The sequence below is a fragment of the Pterocles gutturalis genome, unplaced genomic scaffold (assembly GCF_000699245.1).
Source record: "Pterocles gutturalis isolate BGI_N339 unplaced genomic scaffold, ASM69924v1 scaffold52241, whole genome shotgun sequence".
Taxonomy (NCBI): domain Eukaryota; kingdom Metazoa; phylum Chordata; class Aves; order Pterocliformes; family Pteroclidae; genus Pterocles; species Pterocles gutturalis.
The window spans coordinates 1,977-20,984 of NW_010102486.1; the positions used below are offsets into that span (position 1 = coordinate 1,977).

At 37.4% G+C, this 19,008-nt stretch overlaps 2 protein-coding genes across 2 annotated transcripts; one reads left to right on the forward strand and one right to left on the reverse strand.

Moving 5' to 3' along the window:
• Nucleotides 1–1,824: 1,824 nt before the first annotated feature.
• On the forward strand, nt 1,825–7,415 carry PDZD9 (PDZ domain containing 9; the record flags this gene model as incomplete). Its single annotated transcript, XM_010086228.1, has 4 exons — nt 1,825–2,001; nt 5,891–6,086; nt 7,049–7,103; nt 7,287–7,415. Coding segments are annotated over 4 exons (557 nt in total), but the record flags the coding sequence as incomplete, so codon positions are not given.
• Nucleotides 7,416–7,945: 530 nt separating this feature from the next.
• LOC104471051 (cytochrome b-c1 complex subunit 2, mitochondrial) lies at nt 7,946–17,933 on the reverse strand (the record flags this gene model as incomplete). The annotated part of the gene is made up of 13 exons (XM_010086237.1): nt 7,946–8,192; nt 8,812–8,965; nt 10,680–10,756; nt 11,321–11,401; nt 11,676–11,875; nt 12,693–12,788; nt 12,955–13,012; nt 13,448–13,545; nt 14,974–15,098; nt 15,456–15,512; nt 16,372–16,436; nt 17,570–17,719; nt 17,841–17,933. Coding segments are annotated over 13 exons (1,338 nt in total), but the record flags the coding sequence as incomplete, so codon positions are not given.
• Nucleotides 17,934–19,008: the final 1,075 nt, after the last annotated feature.

Sequence of the window (19,008 nt, forward strand, 5' to 3'; positions counted from 1 at the left end):
GGTTGAGTATTTGGAATGGAATCGTAGGCAGATGACAAGAGGAAAAGGAGTTTCTTCAGCAGAAGAGGATTGGGTGAGATCCTAAGCTGCTGCCTGCAGAAAATGGAGAATTCAAGGGGGATGGTTTTAAATCTCTCATGTCCAGCAAGATAACTTCATGCAATATGAAGAAGCTTAAAATCAGGATTCTGGTTTCTAATTAAAGTTAGCTAGATTTGTTATTAACATTTTTTGTTTGTTGTTTCACTGTTGATAATTTTCTGACCTACAACTACTCATGAATTTTAATAGAACTTCCTGAATAATTTTGGCCAGAAAATAATATAAAGTAGCGTGACTTTGTTATATAATCTGTTTACATTTATGGACCAGGGAGTTAAGTACTCATTCTGAAAGTAGGAAACTAGGATTCAGTTCCCCTTTCTGGCTGAAAAAGATTGAAATACACATTTATTGAAAAGTGACCAAGAACACCATAGGAAAGGTTTCAATCCCTTCTACAGATCCTGTTCCACTTTGCATAAACTGAGCCAGAAAAACAGCAGCAGGTCAGAAATAGGACCTCTCAGAATTATTAACAGATTAAAGTGTGTTTCAGAGTGGGTCTTCCTTTGGTTTTCTTGCATTGTCATGAAAATTAAGTATTCCATCCAAATCAAAAGTAGTATTCTATTCAACGACAACAAAAAAAATCCTGCATTTTTAATTGGGAAGGAAAAAAATCAAACTGTTCCTGCTTTCTTCTCTGTTTCAATTCAGCATCCATCCTGACAAATCAAAGGTTCACATTGCTGTATTTTCAATCCTGATTCTTTTCTAGACATTCTGTGCTGTCATTTAGAGCCTGATCCAAAGCTTTACTGAAGCCATTGGAAAGATGACCAAGTTTCCATATTTTACAGAAGAGGTGTAAGGTGGTGGGAATTTTCATTAAGTGGTTTCAGACCACTGGAAATGAACTTCTCAAGCAGTTGAAGTTATTGCTACCCTACTGTCAGAAGTTACACTTTGAGATTACATTTAAAACAGAGCATTTAAAATGAAATTTTTAACAGAATACAGTGTGCTGTAGGAGTCTCAAGCACTTGTGTGACAATCTTAACTATTCCTGGCTCTTGATGAGGAGAACAGGCATGAGAGATGGAGGATTTGGTTTATTACCCTATTATATTTCTTGGTGGAGACACTGGGATAATGTCATTTATATTGTATTACTTGTATTATGCATTTTAATGGATAGTGCATGGTCAAGAGTATTTTATTTCTGTAGGTGCTAAATACGGCAAGTACAGTCCCTTCCCTCATGTCAGCAGTAGGGTATGGAACCAATCTACTGGAAATTTAGAAATTAATCTCCTCTATAAATATTGATTTGAAAAATCCTTTTTTTTTTTTTTTACAGGATTTCAATCTTTTCTTGAAGTCCTTAAGAGCTGACAACTCTTCTGTTCTGTTATTCTGTACCCAGTTCTCGACCTTCCCTGAATATATTGCCATTAGTAATGAATATTTAAGTAACATCAGTATTGCTTCTTTTCTTGGTAAAATGTGTGACTTCTTAAGAAATAAGTCTACTTTGAGTATATTTGTTTGTGGAAAGCTAGTTTATGGAGTACACTAACTTTTTATAAGTATTGTTATGCCAGCTTTTTGGCAGCAACTCACCAGGCAATGCCTATCTAGAGAAGCAATTAAGGATGAGGGACTTAACTTTTTTGACGATTAAGAATGGGTACAGCACCTGCTCAAATGTCTCCTTAAACATTTAATTGAAGAATGATATCACACTTTCAACTAGTAAAAGTTTCCTTTCACTTTTCAAAGGGCAGTTGCCAGCACTGGAAAATGTCTCTCGACACACACTGATTGCAGCATTAAAGGCAAATATTAGGATGAGGGAACAAGGATTGGGTCTCATCATCATACAGAATGGGCCATATCTTCAGATAACAGGCCTTGTTGAGAAAAGCTCTGCAGCTAACGATGGAAAGCTGAAACCAGGTAAAAAGAAACAACAGTGATATTGACATTTAATAGCATTGAAAATATTCTTGTTCTGCGTTTATGCTTTGAGCCTGTCTCTGATTTATTTACACTTACACAGATCAAAAGAAACTCAATTTAAAATTACAGAGAAAAGAAACTAGCACAAACTGTATAAAGCTCAGTGCCAGCATTCCACTGTAATGAAATACCTGTGATCTTAAAATAGCTGATATGAGTGACTGTTTCATAATCAGATCAAGATTTAAGTCTATGTATTGTTCTCCAGCAAAACCAGATTTCCTATTCATCATCAGGTTTGTCCAAAAATAGTTTGACTATGACTTTTATATAGCAACTAAACTTGAATAATACCATTCTTTGTTCAGTGCATTGTTGTTCAAGGAATTTCACTCTACAAGTCACACAAAACTTCCTGAAGGCTTGAAATTAATTTGCTTATTATTTGCTTTTTATTTCCCTTTATTATACAGAATAGTTACAAAGTGGCAATGGACTAATCTCTGTGCTCTAACAATCTATGCAGGTGTTCATTTGCTAAATGCTTTAAATGTGAAATGTGCCATATCAGTACTACCAGACTATTACTAGTTATTAAGGTTTCTTGTGGAACATCAGACACCTATATTAAGCTTGTAATTGAAAGCACTGTAAATTTGACGGCTTCACATGGGTCCCCAGACCAATTAGATTAGACTCATGAACTACACTTTGGGAATGATAGTGTGTTATGTTATTACCAAATATTAAGCTGTCTCTAACATAGAAATCTATGAAGCTAAGACTTGAGTGTAATGAAATAATTTAGAAATTTACTGGCTGTATAGTGAAAATACGTATCTTTAAATTAGAACAATTTTCCCAGCATTGCCTTTATAATAGTTTCAGCAGTCCTTTTTTCTCTCACCTTTCAGAAAGAATTAGAATTCCAAGCAATAGGAAGAAAGATCTACTTGTTTGATGAAATAAAAATCATTGAGTGGAACTCTTAACCTCCTTTAAGAAAAGGCTTTGCACTCTTGATCCAAATATAAAAATCCGTGGAAAAATTCTGAGCATAAAATATATCGGATTTGAATTAAGTACTTTTTTTTATTACTGTTATCTTAGGAGCGGATAGCTTTCATCTGTTGCCTAAAAGAAACCTATGGTATACAAAAGCATATATATGATACTGATTTGGTTGTTGGTTTGTGGGGGGTTTTTTACAACTATAATATAAAAAATACAGAATATTGATCACTGAAACTAAGTAGTTCTGTTTGTAACACTTTGAAAAAGGCAAGCTCCAAAAGCATTTTCAATGAAGGCTACTAGAACAAGGAGTAAAATTATTTATGGCATGTGTTTGATTTATTGCAGCAGGTATTGAACGGCTTAAAGGGGGCTGAGGACCGGTAACAAACATTGTCCCTTTGTAGCTGATCTTGGGTTTTGGAGCCGAAAGAAACAATTTGAGCATGCTTCATGGAGCACCTGGATCTAACTCGGCACATTCCACACACACACAAAAAAGCAAACTGATGAATTTGTTCAATTCATGTTTAGAGTGAACTTAACAAAAACTTTGTATTTGAGATCAAAGCTGTAAAATTTTGCAGAAAATATAGTATTTTGTAAAAGCTCCGTCTCTTAATGATACCACAGGCAGCACACTTATTTTGTCACTAATACCAATGTACACAAAGAGCATGGGGCTTGAGAAAAATAAGATGCACAAATGCACTCCTTAGGAGTTTTTTTTTTTTTGCAGTGAATTAGGTTTTATCTTTATGGACTTACTTTTCAGTTAAGTAAGATGAGTATTATCTGTAGAATTTCAGACTGGATCCTAAAAGAACAATTTTATTACCGCTTATAGCTTGAAAGAGCTTGTGCTATTCTACTGACTTTAACAGAGGTAGTGGGATGCAGTGATGTTTTAAAATCCTACAGTTATACTCAGCAGACTTGTGTGTACATATGCATGCCCTGTTCTCCATGCCAGCCAGAAGAAACAGGGCTGCTTAGTATGTGTATTTCCTCAAAATACCTTTGTACTACAGGAGGTTATCTCCACACAAATCTTCAGTGGCCACAGAATGATGTCAATCACAGAACTGATAGGTGAACTGAAGAGCTGCATCGTTCAGACTCTAGGTGTTGGAGCAGAGGGGCAAAATTACCTACATCTGCAGTTTGGAGATGGCTGTGACGCGCAACAGAAGTGTTATCTGTGCAGTATGGGCAGAAAAAAAACAAATTCTGAAAGAATCTATTAAAAGCTGAGAGTGTCTTGCAGATATTTTAAAGCATAAGTACATTTATGTCTGTGCATTTTGAAACATGTAATTTGAGTGATTTCCCTTTCTGTTTGAGGCTGAGATCTTACATAAAACTGTTGGTAAAACGCCTTCTGTTGTTTTTTTGGTATCTGCTCTCCTGGTACTTGTTCCAGAACTTCTTGTTTGCACACTAGTAGAACCAGTATCTTGTGATAAGCTAGATTGGAGAGAGGGTGTGATGATGATAGAGTAGAAGGAGTAGTTAGTGGAAAAAGTATATTAAATAACGGTGGTCAGTAGTTCAGGTGAACCATTTTAAAGCCTGTAAATTTTTGCTGCAGGCATTTTTAACCCAAAAGGGTTATGAAGAAAATAGAGCAGATGGAGAGAGTCTCCTTGCTCTGCCTAATGTGGCAGCAGACAGCTGTACTGCTTGTTTAAATCTCTGTGCTGGTCTGTTGCAGTTCAGTACATATGTTTACTGATAATGCTCCTCTGCAACTGTTTCTGCTAGGCTGCTGCTAGAGCTGTCTACCTGCTGCAGATTGATTCTGCGTGCCTTTTGCAGTCTCCAATATTACAGGCTTACCGAGTAATCGCAACTCCCCCCAGCCCCTCAAAGCCCATCTTGTTATATCCTGTGGTACATACAGGTGCTGGGGCTTCGGTACTCTGTTGTTCTTGGATGTAGTACTGATTTTTGCAGAACTGTAGCTCAGTGCCTTCCACTAGCAGCAGGTAATAAGAACATTATTTACAGCCTTATCCCTGAGAATAAACAAACACAGAAAACATCACCACTGCTTTCTGCCGGAACTCCTCAGTTAGATTCTGCACCAGCTTTTGTAGGCACCTCCTACTTCTCCCCTGGCCTCACTTGACATTGTCTTGCAGCGTGCCCATGTGTTGGTTGTTCTCAGAGAAGAGGGACAGGCAACCAGCCACTGAGGAGAGTCAAACCCTGGAAATCTCCAGGGGCCCAGACAAACACAAGGTGACATGGCTGTTACACAGATTCTCCAGCATCTACACAGGTGCTCTTAGCCACTGTGGAGGAAGGGGTACGCTTGGCTCCATACCAGCAGATAACCAGCAAGGTGACATACAAGGGTAGGCAGCAGATATGTACAGACAGGGTATTCCAGCTGCGAACAGGTACAGGGAACAAGTGGAAAGATGCCAGCAGAACTGTTAGCAGTGCAGCTATGTAACCTCAGCCTTGCTGGAATCTGTCCAGTCCCAAATAGTGGTCCTGATCAGAGTATTCACCACTGTACCTTTATCTTGCCTAAACTAAAAACCCCACAGAAATGGAAGGTAGCACTGAATAAGCAATCTAAAGTTTAGCACATTAATTAAAAAAAATCACAAGGTAAATAAGTGAACTGCAGCTTTCCTTAGTGTTGTGAAAACGTTAGTTCTTAACAGAGCTAAAAAAACTTTAATTAAAAAAGAAAACAAAACTAAAATTGCATCCAGTTGGTTTGAAGAGCTGTTATACACATGCTTTTACATAAAAATGTGAAAGTATAGTGGTTAACACTCCATATTTTGTAATATGAACATTTAAAAAATGGAAAAAGTCTCTTGGCCTGATTGCTGTCAATTTTCTTCCTTGGCAGGTGATGTTCTAATACAAATTGGACATGCTACCATTTTAGGATGGACTCTGCGAGAGCTTAAGCAACTCCTGCACAATGTTCCTGTAGGAACTGCCCTACAAATCAGAGTTTACAGAGATTTTATTGAAGTACCTCAACACTGGCAAAGTGCAGTTGAATTAATTCCTGAAGTAAAGCTTCCTGTGATGACAGCAGAGTAAGAAATAAGCATTGTACATAACTAGAATTTCACACCTTAGTTATTATTCTAGCAAGAAACAAGAAATAGTGTAGTAGCTTTTTCATCTTAGGATAAAATGTTAGTCTAAAGATTTACTTTCGTTTATTTTTCTGAAATAGAAAACTGTGATTTGAAATGAGGAAGTACCAAAAGAAATGTTTACTTTTCTAGTCACAGTGAATACAGGGTCAGGACAAACATTAATTTTAGACATGCCCCTTGTGGCCTCCAGAGACCATAAAAGCCTGGCTGGCAGTAATGCCACCGAGTCCATTTGTAATAGCCAGGGATCTAGAGGATTACAGGTAACTGATGACACCAAGATGGAGTCATGCTACAACCATGTAAAAAGCTTATCTACTTCTTAATCAGTCTGCCTACTGACAGTGGTTAAGGGTTATGACTTTTGCAATTAAAGAAAAATAAACTCTTCTTGTGAGAACCACTGCATACAGAAGCTTTTTAAAAATATATTGCTCTCAGTCCTAAAGGTGGCTCATAGCAAGTATAACTCATTGAGATGCGATACAAGGCAGTTATAAGTTTTCCTGAGGCACAAAGTTTTAACAGAAACCTCAGAGGTAGGGGAAGGAACAGAAGTGTTAAAAGGAGATAATTAGGCTAGAACAGCAGAAAGGGAGCCCACGAAGCAAGGGGCTTTCCAAGAGATTAAACCTTTAAGCTTATGTTTAAATAAATCAAATTATTTGCTACTCTGAAGGAGCAGAAAAAGGATAGCTTGCTTTTCTGTTGACCAAATTACAACTTAGCTACTACTGAGAGTCCAAAGGAAACAGTCTGCAAAGGACTATGGATAATAGTATTATTTTGATATTAGGGAAGCTTCAGAACTAATGAACTTGTCTGTAGAAGTAGTATTTGCAATTGGCTATGGGAATTACTGCTTGTTAAAGTAATACCACGCTGTATGTTTGCAGCACAGGTGAAGATGCTGAGGACGAAGGCGACACTGGGTCCAGTAGCGATGATGATGTAGACTTGGAAACTTTTCTGAATAAATCTTCCTAGTCATACTATTGTGAGTTCACTCATAAGTTACCATCAATATCCAAAATCTGGCAGATATCTGATACATACCAGACACTTAGAGGAGGTACAGACAATGGTTGCAGTGTTGTATTTCACTGTAATGTTGATGCATTGTGCAATCCTAAGTTCGATGCTAGTGGTGTTAGACCTTCTTCCTACTGGGCTATGGAAAACAATGAGACCAGTTCCTCTTCCTCCTCCCCGTCAGTATCAGATACATCCTCTCTGGAAGAATTTGCATTTGTTTCAGAATAGCCCGGAAACTGACTGCCTCAAAACGTACATTTCTGAAGTTGTATATCTGTTTCCTTTTAATACATGCCTAGACTTCCAAAAAATCTAAATGTCCTAAGATATTTGAAATTATGTATTAGCTGTATAAAGCTGTTTTAGCAACACCCTCCCTCCCCTCAAAGATGTCTATTAATGCTTCTTGTGGAGAAGACATTCAGAAACACTATCTCTGCTAGTTCCAGACAAGTAGTGGTTGCAAGCTCTAAGAAGGTCTAATATATTCATCTTTCTTTGAAGGTAAGTTTCTTCATTTACTTGATAAAAGGATGGTAAAGATAGTTCATCAAGAACTTTTCCTGAGCATACAAGAATACATAAGACAACCAGTGGCAATTACAGTATTTGTCTGCATCACAGTGATTTCTGATATGTCAATTTTTTACATTGATTAAAAGTGACCTTATTTTCTCACTGTAGTTTTACCTTCAGTGTACAGAGCCAGACTTGTCAGTATTAGATACCATTTTCAGTGGAAAAAACTCAACACAAAATGTATGAACTCAGCACTTTATTTGATGAGTGCAAGCCCACAGTTACTCCAGATTAATTTTCTGAAAGAACTGAATTCATAAATAACAAGTTAGTTGTAATTTGTTTAGAACATAGGTGACTCAGAGCTCAGGTCCATCTTGAATCCGCATCCCAGTTTTGTTTTTACAACTCATCAAGAAAAGGAGTATTTCCCAAATCCCCACTAGCTGCCATTGATTTCTTCCCATTGACAAACTTCTTCGCAGCCTGAAAACAAATCAGAAAGATGGATATAAGGAAATATTTGCTACAACAGTTTATCTTGCTGCTCATAGCCTCAGCTTCAAGTTATTAAAACAAACAAATCCCAGCTACTGCAACACATATTAGTCCTGACTGTGAAAAAAAACAAGTTTTCTATCTTATAATTTCTCTTTCTGATGGATTTCTGTATGAAGTTTGCTTTATAAACAAGTTAAACTGGAATAGCACTGCAGTTATGTTCATTTATCTTTTAAAGCCTAATTATTTTATTAAGCACACCAAATATTCAATCCTGTAAGACTTGATGCAGTAGTGCCCTGCCCTGGAACTAATATCAAGTTTTCCATCAGTTGGCAGTTTTGGTAAATACAAGTGAAGTAGATGAGAATTTCACATACTCCCAGCTACACTAGTTTTACAGGGTATTGGATTAAAGGGTCTTCTGTTCATAAAGTAAATACATCAAAGGATAGCCATCTGGGATTTGTAAATGAGTTGCCTTTTTTTTTTTAGAGATAGTATATGTGCATGTTTGCAAACACACACAAATAAACACCACTTATGTATTAAAAAATCTTACACAGTGCTTAAGGAACACCTGTAGATGCTGACACATACTTACATTCACAACATCAGCAGTGGCTACAGAGTCGATTTTTTGAGCAACAACAGATGGTGATGTGTGTGTGCCAGAAATCAATGACTCGGAGCCAATTTCATTCAGTAACCCTTCTGCAGTCTCCACTGACATCAAATAGGTGGCTTTCAGCTGATTCCTGCCATCAAACAGAGTATTAAGGATGAGTAAGTGTGTAAGTCCTGTTATTACCTTCCCCAGCTCCCCTGTAAGTGCAATGAGTTTTTGGTGCTTTTTAAGTTTTCAAGATTCCCCTCCATTTTGAAACTTTCCTTTTCAAATATGGAAGGGTTCTGTAGTTAGGAAAGGGGCACCACAAATAGTCCAAGCACGACTGTGACAGCGTACTTGAACAGCTACTGCCTTGGCATGATCCAGCCCATACAGTCAGAAGATCTCTAGCTCAGAATTTGTTTCTGTTTGAAGTAACTAATGTAGGTACTCTAGGAATTAGATAAACTAATCTATCAAGTTTAAAAAATAGGTTTAAAATTGATTCCAGCTTCTCATCAAGCACAGATGTATGCAGAGAGATTTTGTTGCGACAAAGAAGCAATGAATGTAAATAGTTAGGCTCCTTGTGCAATAGTTCCACGTTCTGTTACAAGACAGCAAGTTTATCCTGTTTTTTAACATTTCACGCAATCTTACTGCTACATATAAAAATCTTATTTTTATAAGCTAGTCCTTCTATTTTTTTAAAAACTGAAAATGGTAGAAAATGGTTTATTCCAACAGAATATGAATAAGTAGCTTGGTATTTTTGACAGAATTGCAAGAGACTCTGCAAATATCACTGACCTTGAATTTGTTTTTTGGAGGGTTTTTTTTTTGGTCACTAAAGGAAAAGGAGCAATATAGAAAATATGTGAAGCCATTTCAGAAGGGAAACTCAAAAAAAAAAAAAAGCCATATCACTGTAACTCCCTAATACTAGGCAGCTTTGTGACAAAAAAAAACCCCAAAACAAACCAAAAAACCCCACAACACACAAAACTAATAATGCCAAATATAAAGGTCCAAAATTCACCATTTAGCTATTAGTGACTAAGGCACAACCAATCCTGTCTAGGTTATCATGTTTTGTGTAATCAAGCTCTAGGCGGAGTCTTTTAAGTATTTTATAAATGCAACAGACAATATTTTAATTTTTCTGCTTGAGTCAATCTGTACTACGTCGCTGTGTTGCACAACTACGGTTTCAGAGGCTCAGTGCACTGTAACAGTACTTGGAGATCAAGCACCAGCTAATGTGCATGACCCACTGTAAATTAGAAACTCCAAAACTTTGTTGGTGTTACTGTATCTCTAACACTAATTTTCCGGTGTCTCAAGTATCCCCAGGGGCATGCATTTTGAGAACTTGGATGTAACATCACTAATTCAGTGCTTGACACTTGCAGACCCTCATTACTACTATTCTTTGAAGATGCAGAAGATTGCTTAATATAATTGTTTTGTGAATTGCTGCAGTGCAACTGTAAAGGGAATTACCTAAATAATGCAATTTAGGATTCTAATTTCAATACATCTTGATACTACAGCGTATGACTAAAATGACAGCATCTGATGATACTTGCTAATTTCTTACACTGAAAGAGTTTTCACAAAACATTAATACTCATCTAACAAGTTTTTATTAGGAAATACACTAGCGGAGAATCAGTATACACTTTGGAAAAGTGTATTCAAAGTGCTTTGGTTTTAATGCAGGAAAGTGAGCAGCTCCCCAAAGAAATAATTACGGGGCAGTAATAGCCTTGTTGTACAGAATAGTCTAAGTGTTTTGGTAAGTAGCTACACGTTAACAAACTTCTTTTTACAACACACAAGACAGTTCTTTACACACTTACTTTGCCCTTGTGATGTCGGCATCGGTGACGCTGCCCTGAGCAACTGCCTTTATCTGGTTCAAAGCAGCTTTAATGACCTGAGGAAAATGACATCATTTAAGACTTCTTCACACATTAAATTTTGGCATGTTATTTCTATTATCTGACGTCTTAGAAACTTCAGGGGAGAGCAGCTGACAATGTTAGGATTGTCTGCCTGAACTCAATTCTGAACAGCTTTATAACAAAACTAAGAATGCTGTAATAACTGCTCAAGTGAGACACAAAAAATAGCGTGGATTTAAATTGCAACGCCACATTCATTCGTATGATCTCACCACTTGTCATGAGAGCATTCAGTTCTGCCAGTTTCAAGAGCCAGCACATTCCTCATGATATACTTACGCTTACACATGTAAATCAGCACTTACAGTCAGCAATTCAAGGTACTGTACTAGCTCTAGTTCATAATTAGGTATTTGTACTTCCCAGAAAGCAAGTCTCATTCCCAGCTTACAGAGCTAAGTCATAACTGAACATGCAGCATTCTTATACAAGAAAACAGATGAACTTTTTTTTTAAATGAATCAGTCACTATCTCAAATCAAAACAGTAGGCTGAGGGTTATGTTGTTAATACTTACATTCTAATCAGCAACTCACCTCCCCAGCATTCGGAGCCTGGGATATGGTATAAACCCCAAAGAGCCCAGAATCGGAGTAATTAACATTAAATGCGGAAGCCTGCAAAACAAACATCATCATCAATGGTTTCAAGTATCAGAACAACTCAGCATCAAGCACAGGAAAAGAATTACTATTAGGATCTAAAAAACTGTAATTCCAGAAGCTAAACTCCATCTGTGGAGAGGAAAGATCAGATGGGAAAGCCTTCTCTGAAATATTGTAACTTGTACAAGAATGGCCTAATTAAGATTCTAGCTGGCGTTAGTAGCATCTCAAAGGACAATATGCATTTTACTTAAAATATTGGAGTACAGTAACCCTTTGAACTTACGTCAAATGGATGGGTAGTTGCTTTAGCAATACCCTGGGACAGTTTGCTGGTAACATTGCTTCCCCTCTTGACGAGGGGTCCAGCACCTAAAACATGCTGAAGAACACTGAATGCATTCGCTTCTGCGCTCCCAGCAGCAGCTCCTTCTGTTACAATAGCAGCATGGACAAGGCTATCACCATTCTGTTCTCTGATTTCTCCTAAAAATATAACAACAGAATAAAAGGTAATGCAGTGTTCAGTTAGAAACTACTGTATGTTCAGAGGTACAGAAAGGAAAAGTTTCTAGCCAGGAGTTAGCTTCACGAGAGAGAAGCCAGGGTGTAAAGTTATCACATGCCCACTCAGGAAGGCAGCAAGAAGCTGTTAGTAGGCTCTAAGTAATTTTAAAAAGTCCTTTACATTCAAAAATTTTATTGCAAACACAAACCCAAGTACGTTCCTGTGCCTTATTTGAACCTGACCCTAAACCATACACAGTATGAGATTATAAAACTCAGTGAGTACCCAGATAGCAAATATCCAGAAAAGTACCATACCTTCCATGCTGGAAAATTAATTTTTTCCCCTCTCTGTTTAGAAAGTGATCTGATACTCCAACTAAAGAACAGCTTGTATTAGTACAGGATACTGCTCTGAAAAAGCTAAGCATTGCATTGTCTTTTATGAAAGACTTACGAATTTCTGACAGATCTTCCCTAAAAAAGCCTTAATCTACTCTTAAAATAATCCCCATGGAAATGCCAAAAGAAATATGACAGCTTGTTTTTCACGTTGCGGAATAAACAATCTTGCAGGTAAAGCTTTGGTGGAAATACAGGTTCAGTTTTGTCCCAGAACTTTCCACAGTGGGGAATAATCCTCTGGTTATTTAGATGGAAGATGCCTCTGAACTGTCCCTGCCCATGTACAGCATTCAGTGTAACTATATAGTTTTCAGTTGCAACTTTGAATAATACAACATTTATAATAAACAGAAAATCAGCCATTCAGAACAGATAAAAGAAGCATACTTACCCCCTCGATAGACAGACTTTCCACTAGAAACACCAGCTCCACTTCGGATATTTAGAAAGTGCTCTGCAATTTGCTTTAAGTCAGAGTGCTTTACACCTGCAAAACAATCATTTATTCCGAGTAATGTAATGGCATTGAAAAGCTACAGCAGTTACATAAAAGTGGTTTAAGTGTACTGGAACATTTTACTTCTACAGAGAACACAAACTTCTACAGTAGTTTTACCTTATGAGTTGCAGTGTCCATTAAACAACATACATACCTACTCCTACAAGAGCCATTCTCGCACTTGTGAAATTGTTCTGTACAAAATGGTGAAGCTGCAACAGTAAATTCACATTTTAGGGTATTCTGTATAAAGAACAATAACGGCAAGTGTGTTTCTGACATCCCCTTTTCAGCCGTATACTTCTTAATGCAGCAAACTCCAATGCTTCCAAAAGGAACTGTCTATAGAATAGCATTTTATGCTTTCTCCAGTGACAACTATAAAACCCTTTCATACAAGAACACTTGCATTTCACTGACAGCCTTACTACCAAAAGAAAGCCACTGACATTAACCACCTAAATGTGAACATGAGTTCCATACCCAATACTAATGGCTGCACAGAAATAAATTATTTTAACACCAGACTAATAAGACAGTAAATACTGACTGTATATTTACTAAATTAATTTTCTCTCTCAAGTGTCTTCATCTATCCTTGATAAAGAAACTGAAACAGATTTATAACACAACACAAATAATCCTACCTGCTCAGAAGTAATTTTTCCAATTGCGTAATCTGGACAATATAAGGGGTTTGCCAGAGTATTCTTATAGGCTGCGGCATGCAAGTTTTCCAGCACTCCTAAGAGGAACAAAGTTTCAGTGATGATGATTAACGTAAGGGCAACTTTCAATGAAGACTATGAATGAAACTAAATGTTACCCCAGTGAAACAGAGCTGTGATCCACTTTAAGGATCACAAGATCTGCAAAAGCAGGTCTGGAATAATCTAGTAAACATGGAAGTTTCATCCAAATCCTTGGGCAACAGAATCTGGTCTGAGGGCTTCTATTCTTTTGTAACTTATTGAAAAACACAAAAATCTAGTACCTTGCATATGCTCAACACAAGGGCCTCAACAGCAAGCTAGAAATGCAATCAGTGTTTGGTGGAAGCGGAGCAGCAGAAAACAACAACAAACCCCAACACCCTTTTAACTAGTTTCAGAATAATCATCTTCACTGTAAGAATCCCTTGTTCTTGAGCTTGAGAAAGAACAGGCTGTTTATTATACTATCTGTAGCTTTACGAGATGTCTCATCTATCTCCCTATTCAGACGAAGGATGCTGCTGTCTTCAACTCCCTTCCTCTTAGCTTTTTCACGCATCCAATAGCATTCTAGTCATTCCTGTTTGATATTCTCCTTGTATTTGTTCATACTATTTCGTCAAGAGAAAGATGGCATTCCTTTCTTCTTAGTTCTGTTTCTGAATATAACTGTAACTGAAAATTTTAAATTACTATGAAACCAACCTGTAGTTGATACAAACTTAAAAACCAAAGATTGTTCTTGATTCTGATTTTAAAAAATAGTAGCACTTCAGTATAAGCCAGGGATTTTCCAAAGCCCAATGTTATGTTGTCACCTTTAATGGGTTATGAAACTGAGCACACTGCAGAGAGTAATACAAATGATGTTTACTGTATAAAACTACCTGGGTGAATTTGGATGACTAGAGTTAAATAACACAAGATATATTTGAATTAGCTTTGTTTTGCTGAGGCTTTGTGTTTGTTTGGTTTTTTAAACCCACAAACCTAAATGTATAACCCTAAAGCTGGAATCGATTTTCAGTGTAATGAAAATACATAGTTTTTATACAAAAAGAACCATAGAAATTCAAGAAGTCTTTTGTAGAATACTGTTTCCACACTGATGAATAATACCTAAATATTGTTTTCAAAACACAAGCTGCTGCAAATATCTTGTCAACAACAGTCATAACTTGCACATTCTTTGGTTGTACTTAAAAGGGAAGCTGTCAAGGAGAATGGTGTAAGCTATCTTCAGCATGTTACTTGCTAAGCACTATGCATGGGCTGGAAAAACCTGTGTATTTATTTTAAAAGTGCTGTAACAAGAGAAAGACTATATCTATCAATGGGTAAAAGCTGAAAAATTAAACGGTCATGTGACAGAGCAAAAGGGAAGCTCTATTTTTTCCAAAGTTTTTAATTTTTAAGAAACTCCCATGGAGCCAATGCAGTGGATCAGAAAATACACTTACCAACTTGAGGATTCTGAAATGCAATTGCTTTATCAACTTTTAATCGTGGCTGAATATCCTTTACTTCCCATGGTCTGAACTCTGGTGCTGTGGTGACGTTAAGAAGGTACTCCATTACTGTATCACTAGATAAAAAAAAAGTTACGAAGGCATTAAACACAATAAAAGTAGCATATATTTCTTTTGAAATTGAAAGCAATTCAAACTAATCTGTAAGCAACATATTAATGACAAAATATACCACTCAAGCCAGAGTAGTTATTAGCACTGCTGTACGAAGTATGAGAACTTACCTTCAGTTCTGCAGCATTCGCATGCTCAGTAAAATAATACTGAAGCTGAATGTTAATACAGTATTTTATTGATTTATTACAAAACACAAAAATAGGTATTACTCCTAGTCTGTAAAATGATAGGTCTCTACTACAGAGCACTTTGTAAAGAATGCAATCATTCCATTTACAGCGTATCTAGATACCTACACATAGTTACGCAGGCATTCAATGGAGTAAGTCATTTTCTCTCTTGTTGAGTACACACTAAATGAAAAAAAAAAAAAACAAACCAAAATCTATTTCAGCAGAGAACATAGAGGTGGATTTTCACACATATTCCCCATTGACTGTATTTGTCAGCAAGACATGGACCAAAATATCTAGTTAACTTTAAATCTCCTTGAGATCACTGTTTGAAGGAGTGAAAATACACACAGAGCAGAAATAGACATAACTCTATCTTAAGTATTCAGGTAATAACAAGTGTCTTGTGACCATCAGAATTTAAGATACCATGATAATTCCAGGTAAAACAACAAACAAGGCATAACAGCAAAACTTGAAGAAAAATGTATGTATTTTAACCAAATTCTGTATAAAACTATCCTACTGGATGATCTCAAGATACACTGCAAGAAAGCAGGCACAGCAAGATCCCTCTTTTATTTCTCTTACGCTTGTTTTCTAGGCTTTAAACTCAAATCAGAAAAGCCAACTACTGTTTGAATTGTTCCCAAAATTGCAGTATGATGAGTGGTATCTACTCACAGAAGACAGAGGAAAAAAAATAATCTACTGACTTCAGGAAGTTTAATCTCAAAGCCTGAAAAGGCAGAAAGAACATTAAGCTCTCTGGACTAATTATATTTCTTCCAAGTACACAACACTTATATTTTGTTAACTGAAAGGTGTTTTTAAAATACAAATCATGGGTGCGCTCTTGAACCTTAACAGAATGAGAAGTACAAAAGACGTTCCTTGGCAACGTTCACCATTTAAGTACCATTACCAGACTGAGCTTATCCGCCTACATACTGTTATGCTTATTGTTTTAAATTTTCTTTAGTCATATAGCTTGTTTGCATCTTACCAAGGCAGATTATCTTTACGTGTGGTTACAAACCTTAGGCTGCCCCCAACAGCTTCAATGCCACGAGTAATCCGGAAAGAGGATGCTCCTTTAGTAGTCTATTTAAACGAAACAAAAACAACAAAAAAGGGCAACTTAAAATTCTAGCTATTTTAAGAACAGATTTGCCTGAGGTTGTTTAGTGCTCAGGCAAAGTTCAAACAGTATCTGTTTGTTCATTTATACAGAAGACATTTTGAAAAGTTGAGCCAGTTTACTGCATCCCTACTCCCAATCGTTTCTATCATCTTCTCTGATTTTCCACCATAATTGCTCACATATTTTCTCCTCAGCCCCATTCTACAATGATCCAGGTTTGCTTGAACATTTAATAGGATTATTTGAATTAGATAAGCTTGACAAAACCAGGGCAACTATTATGCTGACAGCTGTCTGAGGAACATAACTTTGAGCAGCAGTTGGGAAGGAGGTAATAAGCAGCTGGGATGTTATTTTTTTTTCCTGCCTGAAACTGATGCGGATTGAACCCATACAACAGCAGCCAAAGACATGTCAGTGGCACTGTGCAGCTCTAATCATCACAGCCTGGCTGGTGTGCAAGACAGGCCGCTTTTACATCTGACACCTGACAGATGCAACAGAAGGGGGGTCTTTAAATACAGCATTCCATAACCAAGGGTATTCCTGTAGTATCTACAGCAGTTATTGCTATTAGCAACTGTTCAAGAACCTGCTATCAATGAATTTGACTGATTCTTTTTTGAACCTGTTGATACGTATCTGCCCCCACAGTATCTTGTGTAACTGAAGCTAGACACTGAACAGGAAGGGAAAACAAGGAGCTTAAAATATCCTGATGGCAGTAGTGAGAAATATTCAGAAATACTCCACACACACACAATTGAGTTTATATCAGACATTCAAATTAACTTTTACTGCAGCTTAAATGAAGTAAGTTATGTGCGTAGCTTGATATAGATATATTATATATAGTTTAAGACACCATGGGAGAGCATAATTCTAAATAAATATCACTTCCTGTCTTCCAGGAAGTATTGTAATTTCTCCTGCACTTGAACCAGGTAACTAAGAATCAATGTACACTGCCTTCCACTTTATAAGATCTCTTACATTAAATTTTACCATATCATTTCATTTTGCGATCGTAAACCTTTCACCATTTCATCTACTGCCAATGTAATAGCAAAGAGAATAAACACCTAACACCTACCAAATTAGCTGCAAGACGAAGCAAGTGAGCAGTTCCCAAGTTACTAGCAGTTTCATATCTGCTGCCCGCTTTAATAAACACACCAACTCTTGAAGCTGGAGAAAAGTTTTCCAGAGATGCAATAACTAAGCCATTTGGTAATTTTGTGATCTGTATTAAAAATAAAAAAACCACTATTTAGTCATCCTCTGGAAGTACTGTCACAGTTCTGCTTTGACTGAGTTTTAAAAAATAAATAAAAAGGATAAAAAATACCAGTATTCATACTGACCTCAAGATCCTCAGATGCTGGAGATAATTTCACTCGATCTGCAGTTGCTGAGGTAGTAGCTTTAGGAGCTACTTTAAGCGAGTAAAGCCTCTTCTAGAGGAGAAAGCATAAGAGAATGCATTTCTTGAATTAGTTCATCGCATGTTCCATTACAAACTGAAAAAGCAACTAATTTTAAAGTAGAATACAATGAATGGCTTCAAGTCCCAAAGTAAAAACAGCAATTCCCTTGTAATTCCTCTAATAATTTTTTACATCACTGCTGGAACTTCTGCAATGACTTACCCGAGGTCTCCAAAGTTCAAGAAATAGCACTGTAAGAGAGGTTTTTTTCCCCCTCTCTCTTTGCTGTTGTGCAGTGGGAATCTCTACTGATGCTCTATATTCCGTAGGACCACTGTATAGCGATTAACTGAACAAAGAGCTACTGCAATCCACATACACAGAACACAACTTTGGAGATAACTCCCTCATTTATTAGGTGTAGGCAGTTCAACTCCTAAAGAGTCCCTGAACTGCAGAGTAATAGCCAGCAGCAGGCCTTCAAACTGAAGAGATGAACATCATAAGAACCTTCCCTTCAGTAGGGGGCAACAGAAATGACAAGATTTTGAATCTGAAATGCTATTCCCTTCCATTCTTTTTGGAAACTTCTTATAAAACAAATGCATTAATTACTCTTCTTTTCACATTAAAAACCCCTTAATTTCCATACATCTCAAAGTAAAAACTGAGTGACAGAAACACCCCTGCACTCAGCTGTAGGGATACCAACGACGTAACTCCTCTTGCTTTGCCACAGACTCGGTACATATGAGCCCAGGAAGAGCTCCTTTCTTCCCCACCGCAACTGTGGTTAAGACACCTGATTTTAACCTCTGAGCCTACGTATTTATGAATTACGACTGCACGTCTAAAATGGACTCACAACAACTGCGACTCAGAAGTCACTCGCCATCTGGCTCGAACACATTTCAGCACAGACCCGACCCAAGCTGTACTGCAGCTGTCCGCGGCTCAGCAAGTCCTGCTGCGGCAGGACAAGCCCTCTGTCCCCTCCGCGCCGCCGGGACAAGCCCAGCCTCGCTCGCCAAGGGCATCACCTTGCCACAGGCAGCTGCAGCCTCCCGGCGAGCGAGGATCCCCGCACAGCCTGCCGCTCCCCTCT